Source organism: Macaca thibetana, chromosome 8 (genome assembly GCF_024542745.1).
Source record: "Macaca thibetana thibetana isolate TM-01 chromosome 8, ASM2454274v1, whole genome shotgun sequence".
In the NCBI taxonomy this organism is placed as follows: Eukaryota; Metazoa; Chordata; class Mammalia; order Primates; family Cercopithecidae; genus Macaca; species Macaca thibetana.
In genome coordinates this window covers 104,027,165-104,046,889 of record NC_065585.1, presented here as the reverse complement: position 1 = coordinate 104,046,889, position 19,725 = coordinate 104,027,165, and the positions used below count along the sequence as shown (strand labels likewise).

General features: G+C 36.8%; 2 protein-coding genes across 4 annotated transcripts in view; both read left to right on the top strand.

Annotated features, from left to right (window-relative positions):
- The first annotated feature begins 1,215 nt into the window (after positions 1 to 1,215).
- The window catches only part of LOC126961194 (disintegrin and metalloproteinase domain-containing protein 5), a 137,182-nt gene continuing 118,672 nt past the window's right edge, over positions 1,216 to 19,725 (top strand). Inside the window, exons 1-7 of one of the 3 annotated variants that reach the window (XM_050801306.1) lie at positions 1,216 to 1,336; positions 2,088 to 2,167; positions 6,133 to 6,188; positions 9,298 to 9,376; positions 9,705 to 9,781; positions 10,595 to 10,766; positions 13,227 to 13,292. In XM_050801306.1, the coding sequence (XP_050657263.1) occupies positions 1,282 to 1,336; positions 2,088 to 2,167; positions 6,133 to 6,188; positions 9,298 to 9,376; positions 9,705 to 9,781; positions 10,595 to 10,766; positions 13,227 to 13,292 (585 nt within the window). In that variant the 5' untranslated portion in view covers positions 1,216 to 1,281. Of the gene's footprint in view, positions 1,337 to 1,366; positions 1,461 to 2,087; positions 2,168 to 6,132; positions 6,189 to 9,297; positions 9,377 to 9,704; positions 9,782 to 10,594; positions 10,767 to 13,226; positions 13,293 to 19,725 lie in introns of those variants that run through there. The other 2 variants (XM_050801308.1, XM_050801307.1) reach the window with 2 other exon arrangements.
- Positions 11,538 to 12,101, top strand: LOC126961222 (60S ribosomal protein L21-like). The gene has a single exon (XM_050801367.1). It carries the CDS (start codon positions 11,583 to 11,585, stop codon positions 12,063 to 12,065), a length of 483 nt encoding a protein of 160 aa, XP_050657324.1. The 5' UTR covers positions 11,538 to 11,582; the 3' UTR covers positions 12,066 to 12,101.

Here is a 19,725-nt window from a genome sequence, read left to right as displayed (position 1 = left end):
TTCAGGGGTGTGTGTGTGTGTGTGTGTGTGTGTGTTTTCCTCTTCAGTGCCCAGTTTGTAATCTCTGGGTTCTTTCAATCTAAGGTCATTCTCTTACTTTTTAAATGTACAGAAACTTTTTCCATTATTTCTTTTAATATTTCCTCCTATTTTGATTTTTCTCTTTTTTTTGGGAAATACTATTCTCTAGATACAGACAGTTCTATTTCTATTTTCCATATAACTTAATTTTATTTTTGCATTCCTACTTTTTTTCTTTCCTTGTTCTTTTCTGTCAGAGTTTGCAAATCTGATATTCCAAATTTCTGCTTCATTAAGCAATTGTATCCATTCTACTATGAACTTCATGTCTTGTGACTTTATTTCTTTGTCTCTTGGTTCTTTTTAAAAGATTGTATGTTATTGTTCTTCTGCTGATAACGTCCCTTGGATTTGCATACAAGTAATTTCAAAACATATTTATAAACACGCTTTCAGTATTTTTACTGAAAATTTACAGTTAATGTGGGGATGTGGCTGTATTTTAGTGTATTTAATATGATGTGTGCTAGGACTTGCAAAGGAAAGAGTGCCTATGGACCCCAATAAACCAAACTGTTTCTGCTTCTACTAAGAGGCAGAATTTTACAAGGTCTGAATAAAGAAATAAAAGCTAGGGATTGCAGGATTATACAGAATGTAGCAGTAATAGTTTGGGACAATAGAGAAGATTTGTTGGAAGTCTGAGCAGGGATTGTATGGGCTGTTTTGCATTCAATAGCTGTCCTATAATGGTGTCTCCAACCCTGGAATGTTACAATCACAGCGTTTGCAACATTTTCTGCAAACATGCATTTTGCCTAGTTCTAGCTAAACTGTTTGCATGGTATATAAATGTAATGGGAAGAAACTTGATTGCTGTCAGTAACCAGAATATTTTTATATTTGTTTCTTTTCTCACTGTAACTGGAAGTTAATTAAAAAAGCGATGGTCTAAGTAAAAGATATAAGCAAAAGCCTCACCAGGCACCACCCTAACCTGAGAATTGACAATTAGGAATCCTTTCTTCTTTAACAATAAACTGACTGGCGTATCAATGCTGAGACACTTCTCTTGAGTGCTCAGCTGCCCGCCAGCAGCGCATTACCTACTTCCAATCACCTCCCGCTTCTTCCATGTGCTTTTCCTCTCCGCAGCCTCCCTGGGCCGCCTCACGCGCGCTCAGCCCTGCGCGAGCTGCGCCTCTTCAGGTCTCAACGTCTCAACTGCTGTTCATCGCCAGGGCTCCAAGACAGCGAGCCATGTTCCTTCTTCTGGTGCTTCTCACCGGACTTGGTGGGATGCATGCAGACCTCAGTAAGTCCAGGAATCCAGGCTTGCGAGGGATACCTTGTTCACTCCACCGCCCACCGCCCGGGTCCAGCTCAGACTTTACCCTAGCTCCACGCTCTCCCGCTTTCTCCTGGCCCCTTGCCTCAAGGTCTGTGGCTAAAAAGGCAGAGAGGCAGCTTCCGACAGAAAATCGTTTTATTTCTTTGGGATGGCTTCCTGATCCAGAAAATGAACAAAAATGAAATTTGTGGTTTTTTCCACATACAAAATTCTGCTACTCTACGAAAAATTGCATCACTGTAAAAAAAGCTATTTATCAAGGATTGACTGATTAGGCAACTGTTAGCCTCCACCTGCCCCATTGAAAAGTGCAGATCATCCTTGTATTCAATATCTATATTCGTCCCTGCAAAATATCTCACTTTCTGGATGCATCTGTGTTTTCTCATTTCCACATCTGTTTACAACACCGAATTTGGTACTTAACGTTTAGTCAAGCTGTGCCAGCGCCAAACTGTGTGTGTGTGTGTATGTGTGTGTGTGTGTGTGTATCTGTGTAGACAGGGATTTGCAGGGGAGAATGAGAATAAAAATTTGAGATCTTGACAAGGGGTCAGAAATTTGTAGGTAAGAATGACTAGAAAGACAGTGGAAAGGGCGAGATGTGTAGATTATATTAAAAATAGCCGCTAATGTAGAGAAACAAATGCAGAATCAGAAGTGAATAACATAAGATCATGGGTATCAAAATAACATAGTTTATATTTATTTTTAGATCCTCATAAAACCTTCCTGCAGACCACAATTCCAGAGAAGATTTCATCATCGGATGCTAAAACAGATCCAGAACATAATGTAATTTTAATAATATTTTTAATATGAAATGTTGTTAAGTTGTGTTTAATGTCAAGACCAAAGGTGCTGAATGTGGGCAGGATTGTACTTCTTGGAGGCAGAGTTGACAGCTGAGAACAGGTTCACAAGAGGGAGCATTTTGATGTTTACGAATGTGTGAGACTGTGTGTGTGTGTTTCTGTTGGTGATGAAGGATTTTAGGGATAAGATCCCCCGGGGTCAAAATGCTAGGTATAGGATCCCCCAAGTTTGAAATTTAAGGAGGTAGCAGAAAACTTGGATCCCCCTAGGACTAGGATTAGGGTGAGGCAAGTGAAATGAGTCATGTAACTACAGGATCAGATCCTGTCTGTCTTGAAAATTTTGATATTGTTTTCATCATGGTGTTTTTTTGCATTGATTTTTAAAAAGGTTGCATTAAGATATTATTTATCTTGATAACCGAGTTTTCTGGTAGCCTAGTTCTGGCCCTAGTGATCCCCTAGAGATTTCTCTTAGCTTTCACTAAGTCAGTGAGGATCTGAATGGTGATGATCTCTGGGCAGGTTTATCTGTTAATGATCACGTCAATTTCACATCCAAGATTGAATGGTAGTGAATGTTCCTTCTCTGATAGTTCGGCAGGAGAATACTTCTTACATGGTTTCTACCAATATAAGATAATCTATTGTTTTTAGTAATTATGGGCCTCCAAATTTATCTTTTTTCCGTTTAGCGGTTTCAGAAACCTTTCCTGTCTGTTTCACGTAAGGATATACTATTTATATTGTTTCCCCTTCCCCATATACCCTTTCTTTACCTTTTCTTCTTCTAGTAGCTGAGGGTTATTTACCAACATGCTTATCATGCAGCTTTGAACACCCCTCTGCTCTGCCTCCCAAGTGAATTACTAGCTATGCTGTGGTGTATGAGCCCTATGACAGCTTCCCTTTCTGACTGGAAAGAAGAGGTGACATTACATCTTTGTTTAGTTTCCTTTTTCCTGAGATTAATAATACCAACTCTCCCTTTCCATTGTTTGTCACTGATAATCTTTGAATTCCTCACTTGTCTAATTTCTAGAATTTTTATAAAGGCATTTATAATATGGAAATTCAGTGTGTTTCTTTTAACTATAATGATTTAAAAAGGTACATTGTAATATATTTTAGCAACAAAATTATAATTATTGTGGGATGTGATTTTATTTGAATATGTTTGGTATCATATGGGGTAGGACCTGCAAAAGTAAAAGTGCCTAAGGGCACACAGTTATAAGATTTAGTAAATAAAAATATAGAATACCCAGTTAAATGCATGTGCACATAAAGATAAAAGAGAAATATTACATGAGGCTTACTTATACTAAAATTATTTGTTGTTCACCTAATATAAACTATAAGCATCTAAATTACATACCTCCTTCTTAACTTACAGCTGCCTGATGATTTGACTTCCCCTAACAGTTCCCTGTTGTGTAGAATTTGCTTGTAACACTGCTTGCAGTTATACTCTGTTTCATTTAGATCATAACATAGTTTCTACAGTGGTTACACACAATGTATTTTATTCTTTTTTTCTAGTGAATATTTCCAGTAGTTTTACAGTTTTTGCATTTTACATTTAGATGTGTGGTCCATTTTGAGTTAATTTTTGTGAGGGATTTAAAGTCTGTGTCTAGATTTTTTTTTTTAATGTGGCAATACTATTGTTCTAGTACATATTTTTGAAAAGACTCTCTTTTAAAAATATTGTTTTGCCTTGACTTCTTTGTCAAAGATCCATTGACCATATTTATGTGGATCTATTTCTGGGATCTCTATTTCTTTGAACTATTTGTCTATGATTTTGCAAACACCACCCTGTTTTGAGGGCTGTACATTTATACTAAATCTTCTTTTTTTTTTTTTTTTTTTTTTTTTTTTTTTTGAGACAAGGTCTCGTTCTTTTGCCTAGGCTGGAGTGCAGTGACACGATCTTGGTTTACTGCAACCTCTGCTTCCCAGGTTCAAGTGATTCTCTTGGCTGGCTCAGCCTCCTCAGTAGCTGAGACTACAGGCATCTGCCATCATGCCCAGCTAATTTTTGTGTTTTTAGTAGAGGCAGGGTTTCCCCATGCTGGCCTGGCTAGTCTTGAACTCCTGACTTCAGGTGATCCACCTGCCTTGGCCTCCCAAAGTGCTGGGATTATAGGCGTAAGCCACTGTGCCTGGCTTTATAGTAAGTCTTGAAGTTGGTAAGTGTCAATTCTCCAACTTTGTTCTTCACCTTCAATATTATATTGGCTATTTTGGGTCTTCTGGCTCTACATATAAAGTTGAAAATCAGTTTGTTGGTATCTATAAAATAGCTTGCTGTTAATTTCATTCAGTTTACAGTGATCTGTGGGTGACATTGGAAAGAACTGATATCTTGACAATATTGAGTCTTTTTATCTATAAACATGGAATATCCCTCCATTTAGTTAGTTCTTTTTGAGTTTTTGCATTAGTTTTGTAGTTTTTCTCATAAATACATATTTTGCTATATTTATACCTAAGCATTTCATTTTTCAGGGTGAAATGTAAATGACATTGTGTGTTTCACTTAATTTATTACCTGTTCATTGTTGGTATAAAGGAAAGAAAATGAGTTTTTAGTATTAACTTTGCATGCTGCAACCTTGCCACAATTGTTTATTTGTTCGGGGTTTCTTTTTGGTGAGTCTTTCAGATTTTCTCCATAGACAATCATGTAATCTGTGAACAAGGACACACATTTATTTCTAGCCAATCTGAATCCATTTTATTTACTTTTTTTTTTTTTTGCTTTATTGCATTAGCTAGGACTTTCAGTATGATATTAAAAAGTACTGGAGAGAGGGGAAGTCCTTTGCCTTCTTTCTGATTTAATAGGAAAACTTCAGGGTTCTCACGGTTAAGAATGACATCAGCCATTTAGACCCTATCTCCAAATATGGTCACATTTTGAGGTGCTGGGAATTAGTACTTCATCTAACGAATTTTTTGGGGGGTTACAGTTCGGCTTATATCAGTTGGACATTGTATATGAAAAGATGTGGAGGCTCTAGATAATGTATCTTTTGAGAGTTTTTTCCTCCTATTGGTTGGTTTTGTACATTTTTGGTTTATTTTAGTTTTTTTGTTTTATCTTTGTAAGATATGTGGATTTTAAACGTTATTGGTGCTTTCATATTCTCCTTTAATTTTCATCTTATTTGTTTAATATCAAAGGATTTTAGAGGGCACAATTTTAAAGGTCCCCTCCATATTCCACTTATACTTCTTTTCACAATGCCATTCAACTAATTCCTCACAGAACATTTACCTGATACAAAGTACCTTGTTATGCTTCAGTATAAAGTTGAGGAATTGAAAACTGTTAAATGCTATTTCTCTTGCTAAAATAAATGTCTAAAATTAACCAAATACATAATTTAATGACTGTTGCATTTTCTATTGTCTTCTATGTTGTTCTCTAGACATGTCTTTAGTCTCCCTGTATTCTCTCCTACATTCTATTCCAGAGGAGTTTGATTGCTCACACAGATAAGTAAAATGCAATGGCTTTTGATGTTATATTGCTGGAAGTATATTACATTTCTTGTACTTCTATCTTTTGGGAGGGTCTCTTTCAATGAGCAGGACAATTTACCTTCCAGGAGAGCTCTAGGTAAACAACCAATGCGTCCTCACAATTGAGGTGGACATCCTTGATGGTGGGGTCTGTCTGAACTGAAAGATAATAATCATCGGGTAAGCTTCTCCCTCAGAGGTGTGAGTAATAGTGAATAGCAGGCAAGTGAGTGCTTTACTACCTAGCTCTCAATGCAGAATTCTGAAGCTCCAAGTATCTGTGTGGAAAGGAAAGCCAATATAATGGTTACAGGTTGTTATTAATTTTGTCAACATTTTAAACCCTAATTTGGAGAAGATACGCTATTTGGCATGTGTTATTATTGAATTTTTCTAATAATTTTGTTATAGGTTGTTTACATGATTACAATAGAAGGAAAGCCATATTTTGTCCATCTCAAAAAGCAGTGAGTAATTATTTTGTCCTTTCAAAATTTAATACTTTGGCTTCTTAATTTCTAAAAGTATGTATAAGTAGAGTGAATCATTTTGATTCAAATATATTGATACCTACTCTATACTGGGTATTGAGTAAAAACCTAGGCATGCAAAAGAGAATAAAACATATTACACTGTTAAAGAATTATAATACAGAATGATAGATTCAGACACATTAATAGAAAGCAAATAATTGTATTATAATATGGTAATATGATAAATGTATTCCTTGGAATACATTTGATATGTATATGTAATATGGTAAACAGTATTCCTTGGAAGTCAGGGGAGGCTTTTAGGGAAGAGGAAAGAGATTACTTGTATCTTAAGGGAAGAGACAGAGCTATCTAAAGAAGAGGGGCAAGACAGGGGAACACTTTTTTTTTTTTTTTTTCTGAGACAGAGTCTTGCTCTGTTGCCCAGGCTAGAGTGCAGTGGAGTGATCTCGGCTCACTGCAACCTCTACCTCCTGGGTTCCAGTGATTCTCGTGCCTCAGTCTCCCAAATAGCTGGGACTACAGGTGTGCACCACCATGCCTGGCTAATTTTTTGTATTTTTAGTAGAGATGGGGTTTCACCATGTTGCCCAGGCTGGCCTTGAACTCCTGACCTCAAGAATTCCTCCCTCCTCGGCCTCTCAAAGTGCTGGGATTACAGGCGTGAACCACCACACTCAGCCAACATTCTATTTAGAGAAGAAATTATGTGTAAAGCATAGAGGTGTGAGACACAGTGGCTTTTCTGATATGCACAAAGCCAGTGTGAATTACTAAAGCAAACATTTTCTGAAAAATAGAGGTAAAAGATTCTGGAAAGGTAGGTAGGGGCCAGGTTGTAGAAGATTCAGAATGCATGGTCAGATATTGGGAGCCAAAAATGGTTTTAAGTATGTACTTATGTAGCCACATTGAGTCTCATAGGCTTTTTTTGAGGGGACAAAGTTAGAGTTAAGGTGACTAATTATATGACTATACAGTTTAGGTGAGTAATGGTGGTGGTTTGAACGATGGCACCAGTGATAGCACTTGAAAGAAAAATTCGGTGGACCTCAATACAGATTTGGTGGAATGATTGGTAAACAGTGAGGAATTTCAGATAATTTAGTTGTCGCTCAAGAAAATGAATAGGCTATAGTATAATTAACTGAGGAACATGAACAAGGGATATATTTGTGTGAGGAAGTGGTGATTTTGATTTTTTAGCACATGTGAGATACCCAAGTGTGTTTTTTCCTGTAGATCAGGGGTGTCCAGTCTTTTTGGCTCCCATGAGCCACACAGGAAAAATTGCCTTGGGCCACATGTAAAATACACTTATGATAGCTGATGAGCTAAAAAAAATATTTTAAAATCTCATAATGTTTTAAGACAGTTTACAAATTTGCTTTGGGCTGCATTCAAAGCCATTCTTGGCCATATGTGGCTAGCAATTTGAATCTGAAAATATTCAATAAGAATATTGGAAAATAGATTTAGCTATAGGTATATAGATTGAGCAGAAAGTAGTAGCTTGTGCTCTACTTTCTTGTGTTTTTTTTAATGAGTGCTGTTACGTAGGGTGCTTATAAATAGATTGTGGTTAAAGAGTGAACCCTGGGAAACAGCGATGTTTCCTGGGATAGGTTGAACAAAAACAGCAGCCAACATGGAAGATAAAGCTGGAGGGACCAAGGAGGTAGGAAGAATAGCAGAAGAATGAAGTGTTATGTAAATTGAGTGGACTGAGTGGCCACAGTTTTCAAAAAGAAGCTAGAAGTCCAATGTAAAATGATTTTTTAAAATGCCTTTTGGATTTGACATTCTAATATTTGTGGATCTTTTCCAGGGATGTTTCAGGGATAATAAGAATTGGGAAACTGAAGGAATTGTGTGTAGACAATTCTTTTGATGAAATGTATTAAGAATGGAAAAAAATGTACATAAGGAATAGCCACAGGAGAACATGGGGTCAAGAAAGGGTTCTTTAGGATGATAATGACTTATTAGTATCATTTTAAATAGCATTATGATAAAAATCAGTAGAGCACAAGAGTTCAAAATTATAGGAGAGAAAAAGTAGTGTCCTCTGCATATGGCACAGGATGGTATCTACAGCACCAGTGTAAGGGCTTGTTCTGAATGAAAGAAGTAACCTTCTGGCAATAAAGGTAAGGAGTGCAGATGGGGAACAGGTGATCTGAGAGGGAGGGAACATGGGGGTTTTGTGGGATGATTGACAGGAGTAGTGTCAAGTTTTTGAATAGTTACTGAGGGAAATAAAATTCTGACCAGAGTTATTGAGAAGAACTTGGCACTTAGCAAAGTTTAGCAAATATGAATTTGTAGTGACACCAAGTAACTCTTTCTAAGTTTTCTGTTTATATTAGTCCGTTTTCACACTGCTGATACAGACATACCCAAGACTGGGCAATTTACAAAAAAAAGAGGTTTATTGGACTTACAGTTCTACTTGGGTGGGGAGGCCTCACAATCATGGTGGAAGGCAAGGAGGAGCAAGTCACATCTTACATGGGTGGCAGCAGGCAAAGAGAGCTTTTGCAGAGAAACTCCCATTTTAAAAACCATCAGATCTCATGAGACCCATTCACTATCACGAGAACAGCATGGGAAAGACTTGCTCCCATGATTGAATTATCTCCTACTGGGTCCCTCCCACAAATGTAGGAATTATGGGAGCTACAAGATGAGATTTGGGTGGGGACACAGAGCCAAACTGTATCACTGTCCTAACTTTACACTTTAATTTTGAAACTTGAGTATAAAATCTAAAATCAATGAGTGAAATAGACAAAGATTAGAAAGTTCTATGCTGGAAATTGGGACCTATACTATTTCCTCTTCATGTCTCTAGCAATTTGAGTTGCTCATTTATCTGCATTTTTGTATGGTATGTCATTCTAGTTAAAATGTCTCACCAAGCACCTAATTCAGTTTAAGTGCTAGAAATACATGCACAATAGGATAAAACAAGTCGATTAACACTACTTTAAATTTTTCAGTAAAAAGAAAATTTGTATGAATATTTTTTCTACCTTTTCTGTTTCACAACTTGAGCATGTTTTTTATTATTTTTGCCTAGATCAATTTTATCTTCAGCTTCTTTTATTCATTCTTATGACAAAAATGACATCCGTCATTCCAAACCTCTGCTAGTTCAGGTAAGAATTAGGTTATTTTTTTGTTACATATTTGTAATTCTAGATTTCTTTAAAAAGACAAATATTCTATAATAACTAGAATGTTATTTTACATATTCGCTGAAATTGAGTAACTTAGGCTGGTGCTTATTTCTACCTGGCACAAATTTATTAGGTAATTGCCAATCATATTAAAGTAGAAATGTAGCTAAAGTAATAAATAGTAAATGTAGCTAAAGTAAAAAATAAAAAAATATCAAGTAATAAATATAAATAAATATAAAGAATATATTTGGGGTATATATTTAAAAAATAAGTTATCCATTAATTTTTCTTTTTTTTTTCTTAGATGGATTGCAATTATAATGGATATGTTGCGGGTATTCCAAATTCTCTTGTGACCCTCAGCGTGTGTTCAGGACTCAGGTTGTAGACTACTTAAAGATACTCAATTTGCCAATATTATATCCTGGTAGCCTATAAATTAATTCTCCATGTATCTGTTCTAATTCTATAATCACCTTTGTCATTTCAATTCCTTAAGGACTGAACCAAAATTACTAATAAAATAGGATTGATATTCCAGCAATATCTGTTCCTGATGAGAGGCTACTTGTTGATACTGACAGGATCTGCTGCTTTAGGCTTTAAGAAAGCTTGCGTGTAGGGAGATTGATTGGTCTCCTCATACTTTTTTAGTTTTCTCAAATTCTGTTCTTGTCCAATTTCTTAATGTCCTAGAATAATTGACAATTGTGGAATGCATGGGATAATGGACACTGGCTCTGCAGTCAGTAATTATTAGGCCTATTGTGCCTTCAATTCAGCCCACACAAACAAATGATTTAGGGTATCAAGTGTCAGAGGAGAGTTAAGTGTATCAAAGAGAAGGAATCAAAGACTAAAGAAGAGACTGCCTAGAGATTCTACAGGCTGGTTAGAAAATCTACACAACAGAAAGGGGTTTCAACCTGTTTAAGTGCACAGATCCATGCCACTACCATGCTTTCTTGAAGATAATCACAGATTTGTAATGTAAGGTAACATGTATCCTGTGATATAGTGGTCCAGTTCTGGTGTAAGAAAGACCCCAAAAGATAAAGAGATAAAAGTAAAAAAACCTAAGGTCTTAAAACTTAAAAACTTTAAATCTTAAAAACTGTGGCCCAAATTTCTCACTATAATATTGTGGTTTTGGTAGAATCATTTCAGACTTGTTTCGATTGTCTTAACACTCAGGGGAACAATGCAGCTGAAAAACATCTCATATGGAATTGAACCAATGGAGGCTGTATCAGGATTTATACACAAGATTTATGAAGAAAAATTTGCTGACACTAATATTCTCTTAGAAGAAAATGACACTTATTCTTGGTTTAATTCAGAGTATCAAGTCAGAAAAAGTTCAGAAGTAAGTATTGGCTCTTTTATTTTAATTTAGTATAATTTTGTGTAATAAAAAATACTTTCAGAGACAAGATTTGGTGACTTATAAATCTTAAAACTATTTTACTTTTTCATGAGGGCTCTACGTGACTTTTACAATGGCGAGAGAATAAACTTATGTTTGTCATTATGCTTGCCATTAGATGAAAGCTTAGCAAAAACTTAATCTTAGAAATATGAAGATATGAGTATAGTATAAAAGAAACTGGAACATTAATTTTCATATGTGAGCATTTAGATAATTAATGTAAAATATTCCTTTTCTTTAATTACTCAGATAATTTAGGAGAGAATATTATACAACCTGGATTTCCCAGTTGACAGTTCAAAAATGGATGAGTGACTTACATAAAGTATATGTAAAGCAAAGCGATGAATTTTTTTCTCTACCAAGACCCATAGACTGCCTTAAATAATATGTCTGGCTCTAGCAAATTGCCATTGGTTGTAAATTTTAATATTTTTCTAGACTACATTGTTTGCCAAAAGTAACTTCCTAGTAATTGGTAGCAGAAAATCTGCTTGCATGAAAGATTAGTATGAAAAATTATCAAAAGGCTGAGAAAAACCAAAGCTTTAGGTTATAAACTGAAAATTTCAGTTTCAATTATTATAAAAGTAAAAGATACCTGAGTTCTTACGTATCTTGAGAAGTCTAATAGAAAAGTCTTACTACCCAGGGCACTTTGAACTGGAATCTTCTGAATAGTACCTAAATTTTGTACTTGAAAATAGCCTCGTCCTTTCGGCCGGAACCGCCATCTTCCAGTAATTTGCCAAAATGACGAACACAAAGGGAAAGAGGGGAGGCACCCAATATATGTTCTCTAGGCCTTTTAGAAAACATGGAGTTGTTCCTTTGGCCACGTATATGCGAATCTATAAGAAAGGTGATATCGTAGACATCAAGGGAATGGGTACCGTTCAAAAAGGAATGCCCCACAAGTGTTACCATGGCAAAACTGGGAGAATCTACAACGTTACCCAGCATGCTGTTGGCATTGTTGTAAACAAACAAGTTAAGGGCAAGATTCTTGCCAAGAGAATTAATGTACGTATTGAGCACATTAAGCATTCTAAGAGCAGAGATAGCTTCCTGAAACGCGTGAAGGAAAATGATCAGAAAAAGAAAGAAGCCAAAGAGAAAGGTACCTGGGTTCAACTGAAGCGCCAGCCTGCTCCACCCAGAGAAGCACACTTTGTGAGAACCAATGGGAAGGAGCCTGAGCTGCTGGAACCTATTCCCTATGAATTCATGGCATAATAGGTGTTAAAAAAAATAATAAAAGACCTCTGGGCTGAAAAATGTTTCTCTTCATTGAGTAGAAGTGTGGTGTCCTCTCCCCCAAAGAAATACTTAAAGCAAATTTTAGTTGTGTCCTAATTCATTATGTAATGTCTTTCCTATTCAAATTTAATGTATTCCTTGCTGAAGGATGTAAGGTAGCTTATTGTGCAACAGATTACTCAGTTGGTTAGAAAATGGCCAGGTATTATGTATGAAATATTTGTACTGGTTTGAAGATAGTCTTAAATCATCAAGGAAGAAATAAAGTAATTTTTTTTTTCAGACAGTCTTGCTCTGTCAACCTGGTTGGAGTGCAATGGTGTGATCTCGGCTCACTGCAACATCTACCCTCTGGGTCCAAGCGATTCTGCCTCAACCTTCTGAGTAGCTGGGATTATAGGCGTGTGCCACCGTGCCCAGCTAGTTTTTATATCTTTGGTAGAGACGGGGTTTTACCATGTTGGTCAGTCGGGTCTCGAACTCCTGCCCTCGTGATCCACCTGCCTCGGCCTCCCAGTGCTGGGATTACAGGCATGAGCCACTGTGTCAGGCCATATAAAATAAATTACAAAAATAAGTGGGATATAATCTATTGCATTACAGTTAAGCTCAGGATCCAGAGTTTGCTTTTGAACCCTAAAAAAACACATTGTTTAAAGTATCCATTTGTGTGTTATATACTAGTTTGGAATTGCTTTGACCATGCATGAAACAGAACTCAGAAAATAATAGTGGTAATAGCATTTGTGTTAGGCCATTGTCTTGCTGTAACAATATGCCACAGACCTGGGTAAGCAGTAGAAGCTTATGTGGTGGATCTGGAGGCTCTGACGTCCCAAGATAAAGGTGCTGGCAGGTTTGGTATCGTATGAAGGTTTGGCCTTCACTTACCTCTTGATAATTCCACAATGGGAGTTCCTTTTTTTTTTTTTAATTGAATATTTTATTTTGAGATAATTGCAGATATACATGGAGTTATAAATAATAAAGATTCCTTGTACACTGTAAAAAAAAAAAAAGAAAATAGCCTCATTATGTAATCAGGAGCAATATATCTTTCAGTTTATCTCTCAATATAATTTCAGTAGAAGGTAAATTTTTGTAAATTCCTCATGACTCATGTTATGTGTTTTTCAGAAAACTGACTTTATTAAGTTATTCCCTCGATATATTGAAATGCATATTGTTGTGGACAAAAATCTGGTAAGTCTTACTTTATGCATCATTGTTTTAAAACTAGTATATCTCTTTAACTTGATTTCAGTGAGGCAATGAAAATTACCAACCATGCTATATTGCATTTGCAATGAACACATTCTTATAGATTATAAATCAAGTTTTTGTTATTTTGTACATAGCATCTACTCACTTTTGCAAAGTGAAGCATCTTAATTTCTAAAGCTTGTTGACTATTGTTGATTTTTCAAAAAACCTACATCCTCAGTGAAAGGATAGATTGCAACTCCCTTAAGCCCTCAACCCTCATATACAATAATAATATTTAACTGCCTCAGTCTAATTGGAAGGATGGTCTATAAAACAAATATGCCACTTCTTTAAAGCAAAAGGAGAAAACATTATCACCTGTTTTCTTCTCAGTTCTAGGTAAATGAAACAACGAGAAAAACAAATGAACAAAATACTCATATTGAGAATTCATGGCTATACTTTGGATCTCTTATAGATTTAGGCTCCGAATATTTATTACCTATGTGGTTAGGATTCTAATCCATGAGGCTACATTTGTCCCAGATTGGTAAAAGCCGAGGGTGCATGAGGGAAGCAAATAGTATTTATATCTGGGGGAATGCCACTTCAGGCAGAATACCTCAGGACTCCTACAGATTAATATCAGCCATACATATATGGGCTCACAATCCATAAGGAAATAAAACACCATGAACAATGGTTAGCAAAACAAAAAATACATGTATGGCTAATATTAATTTTTTTTAAATATAGTTTATGATTGGCAGAACAGTAAGGTGACTGTCATTAACAATAACTTATTGTATATTTTAAAACAACTTAAAGAGTGGAATTGGAATGTTCCTAACACAAAGAAGTGATATTAATGAATGTTTGAGGTAATGGATATCCCAGTTACCCTGATTTGATCATGACACATTGTATGCCTGTATCAAAATATCACATGTACCCCATAAGTATGTATAACTATTATGTACCCATAATAGCTAAAAATAAAAAAATTAAAATAAAATACAATATTTTTCCCCTCAAAGAATCTGTTGATTCCAGAAAGGGTGAATATGAGTCAGGGTTGCTGAGCAAAATGTTGGCAGGAATAACAGAACTTGAAGTTCATGGCTCATTAGAATTGAGTCGAGGGTACGTTAGCATAGCTAAGTTGACCCAGTACAAAGCAAATGCATACCCTGAAATAATATTTCTATCAAATTACAAAATCAGAGGGAGGAAAGCAGAATTTTAAGCATAATCAACAAAAAGAAGGCAATTAAGAGAAAGAAAAACACATATTTAGGATTTGTTTCATAAACCTGGAACAAATTTGAAAGCTAATGTTAAGACAAAAGGTTTAAACTGAAATACCTAAGTAATTATATGTAGGGGGATTAAGTACTGCAATTAAAAACCAAAGATAAAGATTAATTAAAAGCAAAGACAAAGATTATCATACAACACACACACACATAAACACACAGACATTCTGCTTACAAATGACATATGTAAAATATCGTACATAAGTAACAAAAGTAAAATAATGGAAAAATATAAACAAATTTAAAAAACTAGTTTAGCTGAATTAATATCAGACAAAGTAGATTTTTAGACTTTAAAGTATTTCTATTGTTGTGTAGCAAACCACTCTAAAATTTAGTGGCATAAAATGTAACAATTTATTTCTTTGACTGGGAACCCAGAGACTTTTTGCATTTTTACCAATCTTAGACCCTTTTAGTTTAACTTGGTGGCCTTTCATTGAAATAGCTATCAGATATGGTTTTGCTGTGTCCACACCCAAATCTCATTTTGAATTGTAGTTCCCATAATCCTCATGTGTCATGGGAGGGACCGGGTAGAGATAATTGAATCATTGGGGCAGTTTCCCCAATCCTGTTCTCACGATAGTGAGTTAGTTCTCATGAGATCTGATGGTTTTATAAGGTGCTCCCCCCTTTGCTGGGCACTCATTCTTCTCCTTGATGCTGCCATGTGAAGAAGGACGTTGATATGGTTTGGCTGTGTCCCCACCCATATCTCATCTTGAATTGTAGTTCTCATTATTTTTACATTTGGAGGGTAGGACCCAGTGGGAGGTAATTGAATCATGGGGATAGGTCTTTCCTGTGCTGTTCTTGTGATGGTGAGTAAGTCTCATGAGATCTGATGGTTTTATAAAGGGCAGTTCCCCCGCACATGTTCTCTTGCCTGCCGCCATGTAAGACATGGCTGCTCCTCCTTCACCTTCTGCCACGATTGTGAGGCCTCCTCAGCCATGTGAAACTGTGAGTCAAGTAAACCTCTTTCCTTTATAAATTACCCAGTGTCAGGTATGTCTTTATTAGCAGTGTGAGAACAGACTAATATACTATCTTAAACATTTTGTGGGATTTCTTTTTTAAACATTTTTTTTTCCCAAAGAGAAAGTTCCTTAAATTAAGATTTCAAAAGCATAGGAATACACTTAGGAGGTATCAGCTACTTTATTAAAACAAAATACACATTGCTGTGAGGTTACTTGTGGCAACTATGAGGACTAACTTAGGTCTAGGTGCAGTCTAGTTGGGGGCTTGCAGGGGAAGTTCTCCTAGTGCCCTTTCTAGAAATGGTCACTAGTAGGAAATTGCCCATTCCTCTGGTTGTTTTCCAAATGGCATGTTTATGTCTGGATTTGCTTGCAGCACCGTTTGTTTGATTGCTTCTAGGTGAAAAGGGATACAGTTTATAAGAAGGTTTAAAATATTGGGCTAGAATATGAGTATAGTGAGGGAGCACAGGTTCATTGTGTTTAATAATATATTAAATGGTAGTGCTTATAAGTGCATGATTTGGGAATCAGAGAGACTGGGGATTGAATCTTCATTTTGCTCATTAGAACTCTATTTTTCTTTTTTTCTTTTTTTTTGAGACGGAGTCTCGCGCTGTCGCCGGACTGGAGTGCAGTGGTCGGATCTCAGCTCACTGCAAGCTCCGCCTCCCGGGTTTGCGCCATTCTCCTGCCTCAGCCTCCCGAGTAGCTGGAACTACAGGCGCCCGCCACCTCGCCTGGCTAGTTTTTTGTATTTTTTAGTAGAGACGGGGTTTCACTGTGTTAGCCAGGATGGTCTCGATCTCCTGACCTCATGATCCGCCCGTCTCGGCCTCCCAAAGTGCTGGGATTACAAGCTTGAGCCACCGCGCCCAGCCTATTTTTCTTTTTATTGGGGAAAAGCACGTAACATTAAGTTTACCATCATAACCATTTTAAAATGTATAGTTCAATAGTGTTAAGTATATACATACTGTTGTGAAACAGATTTCTAGATCTCTTTCCTTTTGAAACGGATACTATCCCCATTAAACATGAATTCCCTTCACCCTTTCCCCCCAGCTCTTGGCAACTACCTTTCTACTATCTATTTCTGTGATTTTGACTACTTTAGATACTTCACAGGAGTGGAATCATACAGTGTTCATACGTTTGTGATTGGCTTATTTCATTGACATAATGTCTTAAAAGACTCATCCATGTTGTAGCATGTATCAAAATTTTATAAATTTTTAAAGTTGAATAATCGTCCATTATATGTATATGTCACATTTTGTTTCTCAATTCATCTGCTAATGGACCTATGGGTTTCCACATATTCCTTTTGTGAATAATGCTGCTGATACAGCTCTGATGACTGCAGGAACACCAGGGTCCTTGGGCTCACACTGATTTAGATAAAATGACACAGACACATGTGGAGTGGTTTTAAGGAGCGGAGAGTTTGTTAGGCAAGAAAGAAGGAAGGAAGAAGAAAACAGCTCCCCTATACAGAGAGAGAGGGAGGGAGGATTCTAACAATGAGAAATCCTGTGTGTGGCAGAAGAGTGGTTGCTTATATTGGGATGCTGGAGGAGGCACTGTCTGATTTGCACAGGGCCCAGGGGATTGGTTTGACCAGGTGTGTCATTCACATAGCCCACAAAAACCTGGCCCTCCCACGTGAGCCCTTTAATATGCAAATATGGGTCACCATGATGTTTTGAACACATGGTATTATCTGGAGATGGCCATGACACTTGTGATACCTGGTGACAAGGAGAAGAAGGCAGGAATTGCCATATTGAGTGGACCCATTTTTTAATCGCCGGCATTTGCATGTCAAAGCCTGCCAGCCTGGGCCTTCAAGCCTCCTTTTCTGTTAGAGAAGAAATGTTTCAGGGCGTTGCTTCTTTTTACAGGAAAATTTCCACTAAGAACCTCTACCCTTTCTAGCTGCCTAAAAATTATTTATTCACAACTCCTGTATTATTCCCCACCTCAAGAGAAGCAAACCTAACTGCTGTTAGGGGGTGTTGGATGATGGTTCTTTCTGGATACTTCCTGCTGAAAAAGTGCATCGTGTGGGCGAAGAGCAGTGGGGTCTTCTGAGGTTGATTTAAGGGTTCTCTGAAGAATGGCATGTTTATGTGTGGATTGGCTTGCAGCACCATTTGTTGTTTGATTGCTCCTAGGCAAAAAGAGATAAATTTTACAAGAAGGTTTAAAATATTGGGCTAGAATATGAGTATTCAGATTACCACCATTAGTAGGGGTCCTATAGACCATAACTGATTGTAGAGTTTGACACCTGTTAGTTACACCAATGGATTGCAATACCAGTTTACCTTCACTAGATGTCGCTGTATGTTACTAGAAACCTTAATATAAAAGTAACGTTTTCCTTGAGAAAAGCATACCTTTCCCCCTTGACTTACCATTAGAGAATAACTTTAGCTTTAGGCCCTTGTATAACTTGCAATATGATTGGGAGAAATATGCTATTGGGTGGCTAAAATGCCGTTAATTTTAACAATTCTTTTCCTTTAGTAATTAAATTTTTTTATGACTTTTACAGACCATTTTATAAAATACTTAAACATTTTGACTTGTCCTAAACATCCATCCTTTAAACAACAAATCATTTCCTTTTTGGACAAGTATTTATTATATAAGATTCTTCCTTATATATATTTTTTCTCTATAACCTTTTAATAGCTTAGAGTGCATTATATTACCGACCTTTAGTAAAAAGTCCTGTTAAACTTAATGATAGTAAAACTTTCATGCTTCCTTCTTATTCCTGTTACTCTTGTTATAAGCAAAACAACCTTGACTAAATATTTTCTCCAGCTATTAATTCTGATGATGATAATTATTAGGCAAAGTATTTTAGCAATTAGAATTCTACAACGAGAATTCCGCATTGTGGGTGCTACAGTGTGCTACTGGGGTTTCAGTATAGCTTTATTGCAAATAGTAATGTGACTATAACAGTTTTCCACAAGAGGGGCATAATAAATAATTTCCACTGAAAACTTTACTTGCCAAGATCTAACATTTCCCTTTGGGGACTTACGAAGTTATAAAGGCAATCCCATGTACAATTAAATCTCCCTGCAAATATGCATGAAAATGAAGTTTTGGCCGGGCGCGGTGGCTCAAGCCTGTAATCCCAGCACTTTGGGAGGCCGAGACGGGCGGATCACGAGGTCAGGAGATCGAGACCATCCTGGCTAACACAGTGAAACCCCGTCTCTACTAAAAATACAAAAAAAACTTAGCCGGGCGAGGTGGCAGGCGCCTGTAGTCCCAGCTACTCGGGAGGCTGAGGCAGGAGAATGGCGTACCCCCGGGAGGCGGAGCTTGCAGTGAGCTGAGATCCGGCCACTGCACTCCAGCCTGGGTGACAGAGCGAGACTCCATCTCAAAAAAAAAAAAAAAAAAAAAAAAAAAAAAAAAAAAAAAAGAAAATGAAGTTTTAACATTTGGCAGTGAACTTCGTGAGGAAAGGTTAGAAACAATGAAAAGTATCTGGCGAGGTGGGAGTGGGGCTGTGTAAGGTGAGAGTCCTCAGTTACTTATTTTTTATGGTTTTTTTTTAGCTTAAGATCTTCTATTTCTTCACATTGATATTCTGGCCATTTTTCTGGGCTGTCAGGGGTTGCTCCCTCAGTTTTTCAGACTTTGACTTGAGTGTAATGTATTCAGGAGTTGATTTTTGTAACTTTTACTGCCGAGGGGGTTGAAAAAACAGCGTAGGGCTCTTCCCAGCTTGGCTTAGGGAAGGAGAGATGAGAGTTTTTACTAATACTAAATTTCCTGGGTTAAATAAAGTTGGTTCTTATTGTAAGTGAGCTAGAGAGGCTCTATGTTTAACCAATTTAGAGGTTTTCTGCCTGAAAACAATTTTTGAGCACATTGATAAGTTTTATCCTTTCCCAAGTGAAAAGCTTGGTGAAGGAATTTTTTTTTTTTTTTTTTTTTTTGAGACAGTCTCACTCTGTCACTCAGGCTGGTGTTCAGTGGCACCGTGTCAGCTCACTGCCACCTCTGTCTCCTGGGTTCAAGCAATTCTCCTGCCTTAGCCTCCCGAGTAGCTGGGATTGCAGGTGCCCGCCACCATGCCCAGCTAATTTAAAAAAA

Bases quoted from the DNA above. Each gene is read 5' to 3' on its own strand.
- LOC126961222 (XM_050801367.1), top strand. From the start codon at position 11,583: ATGACGAACACAAAGGGAAAGAGGGGAGGCACCCAATATATGTTCTCT.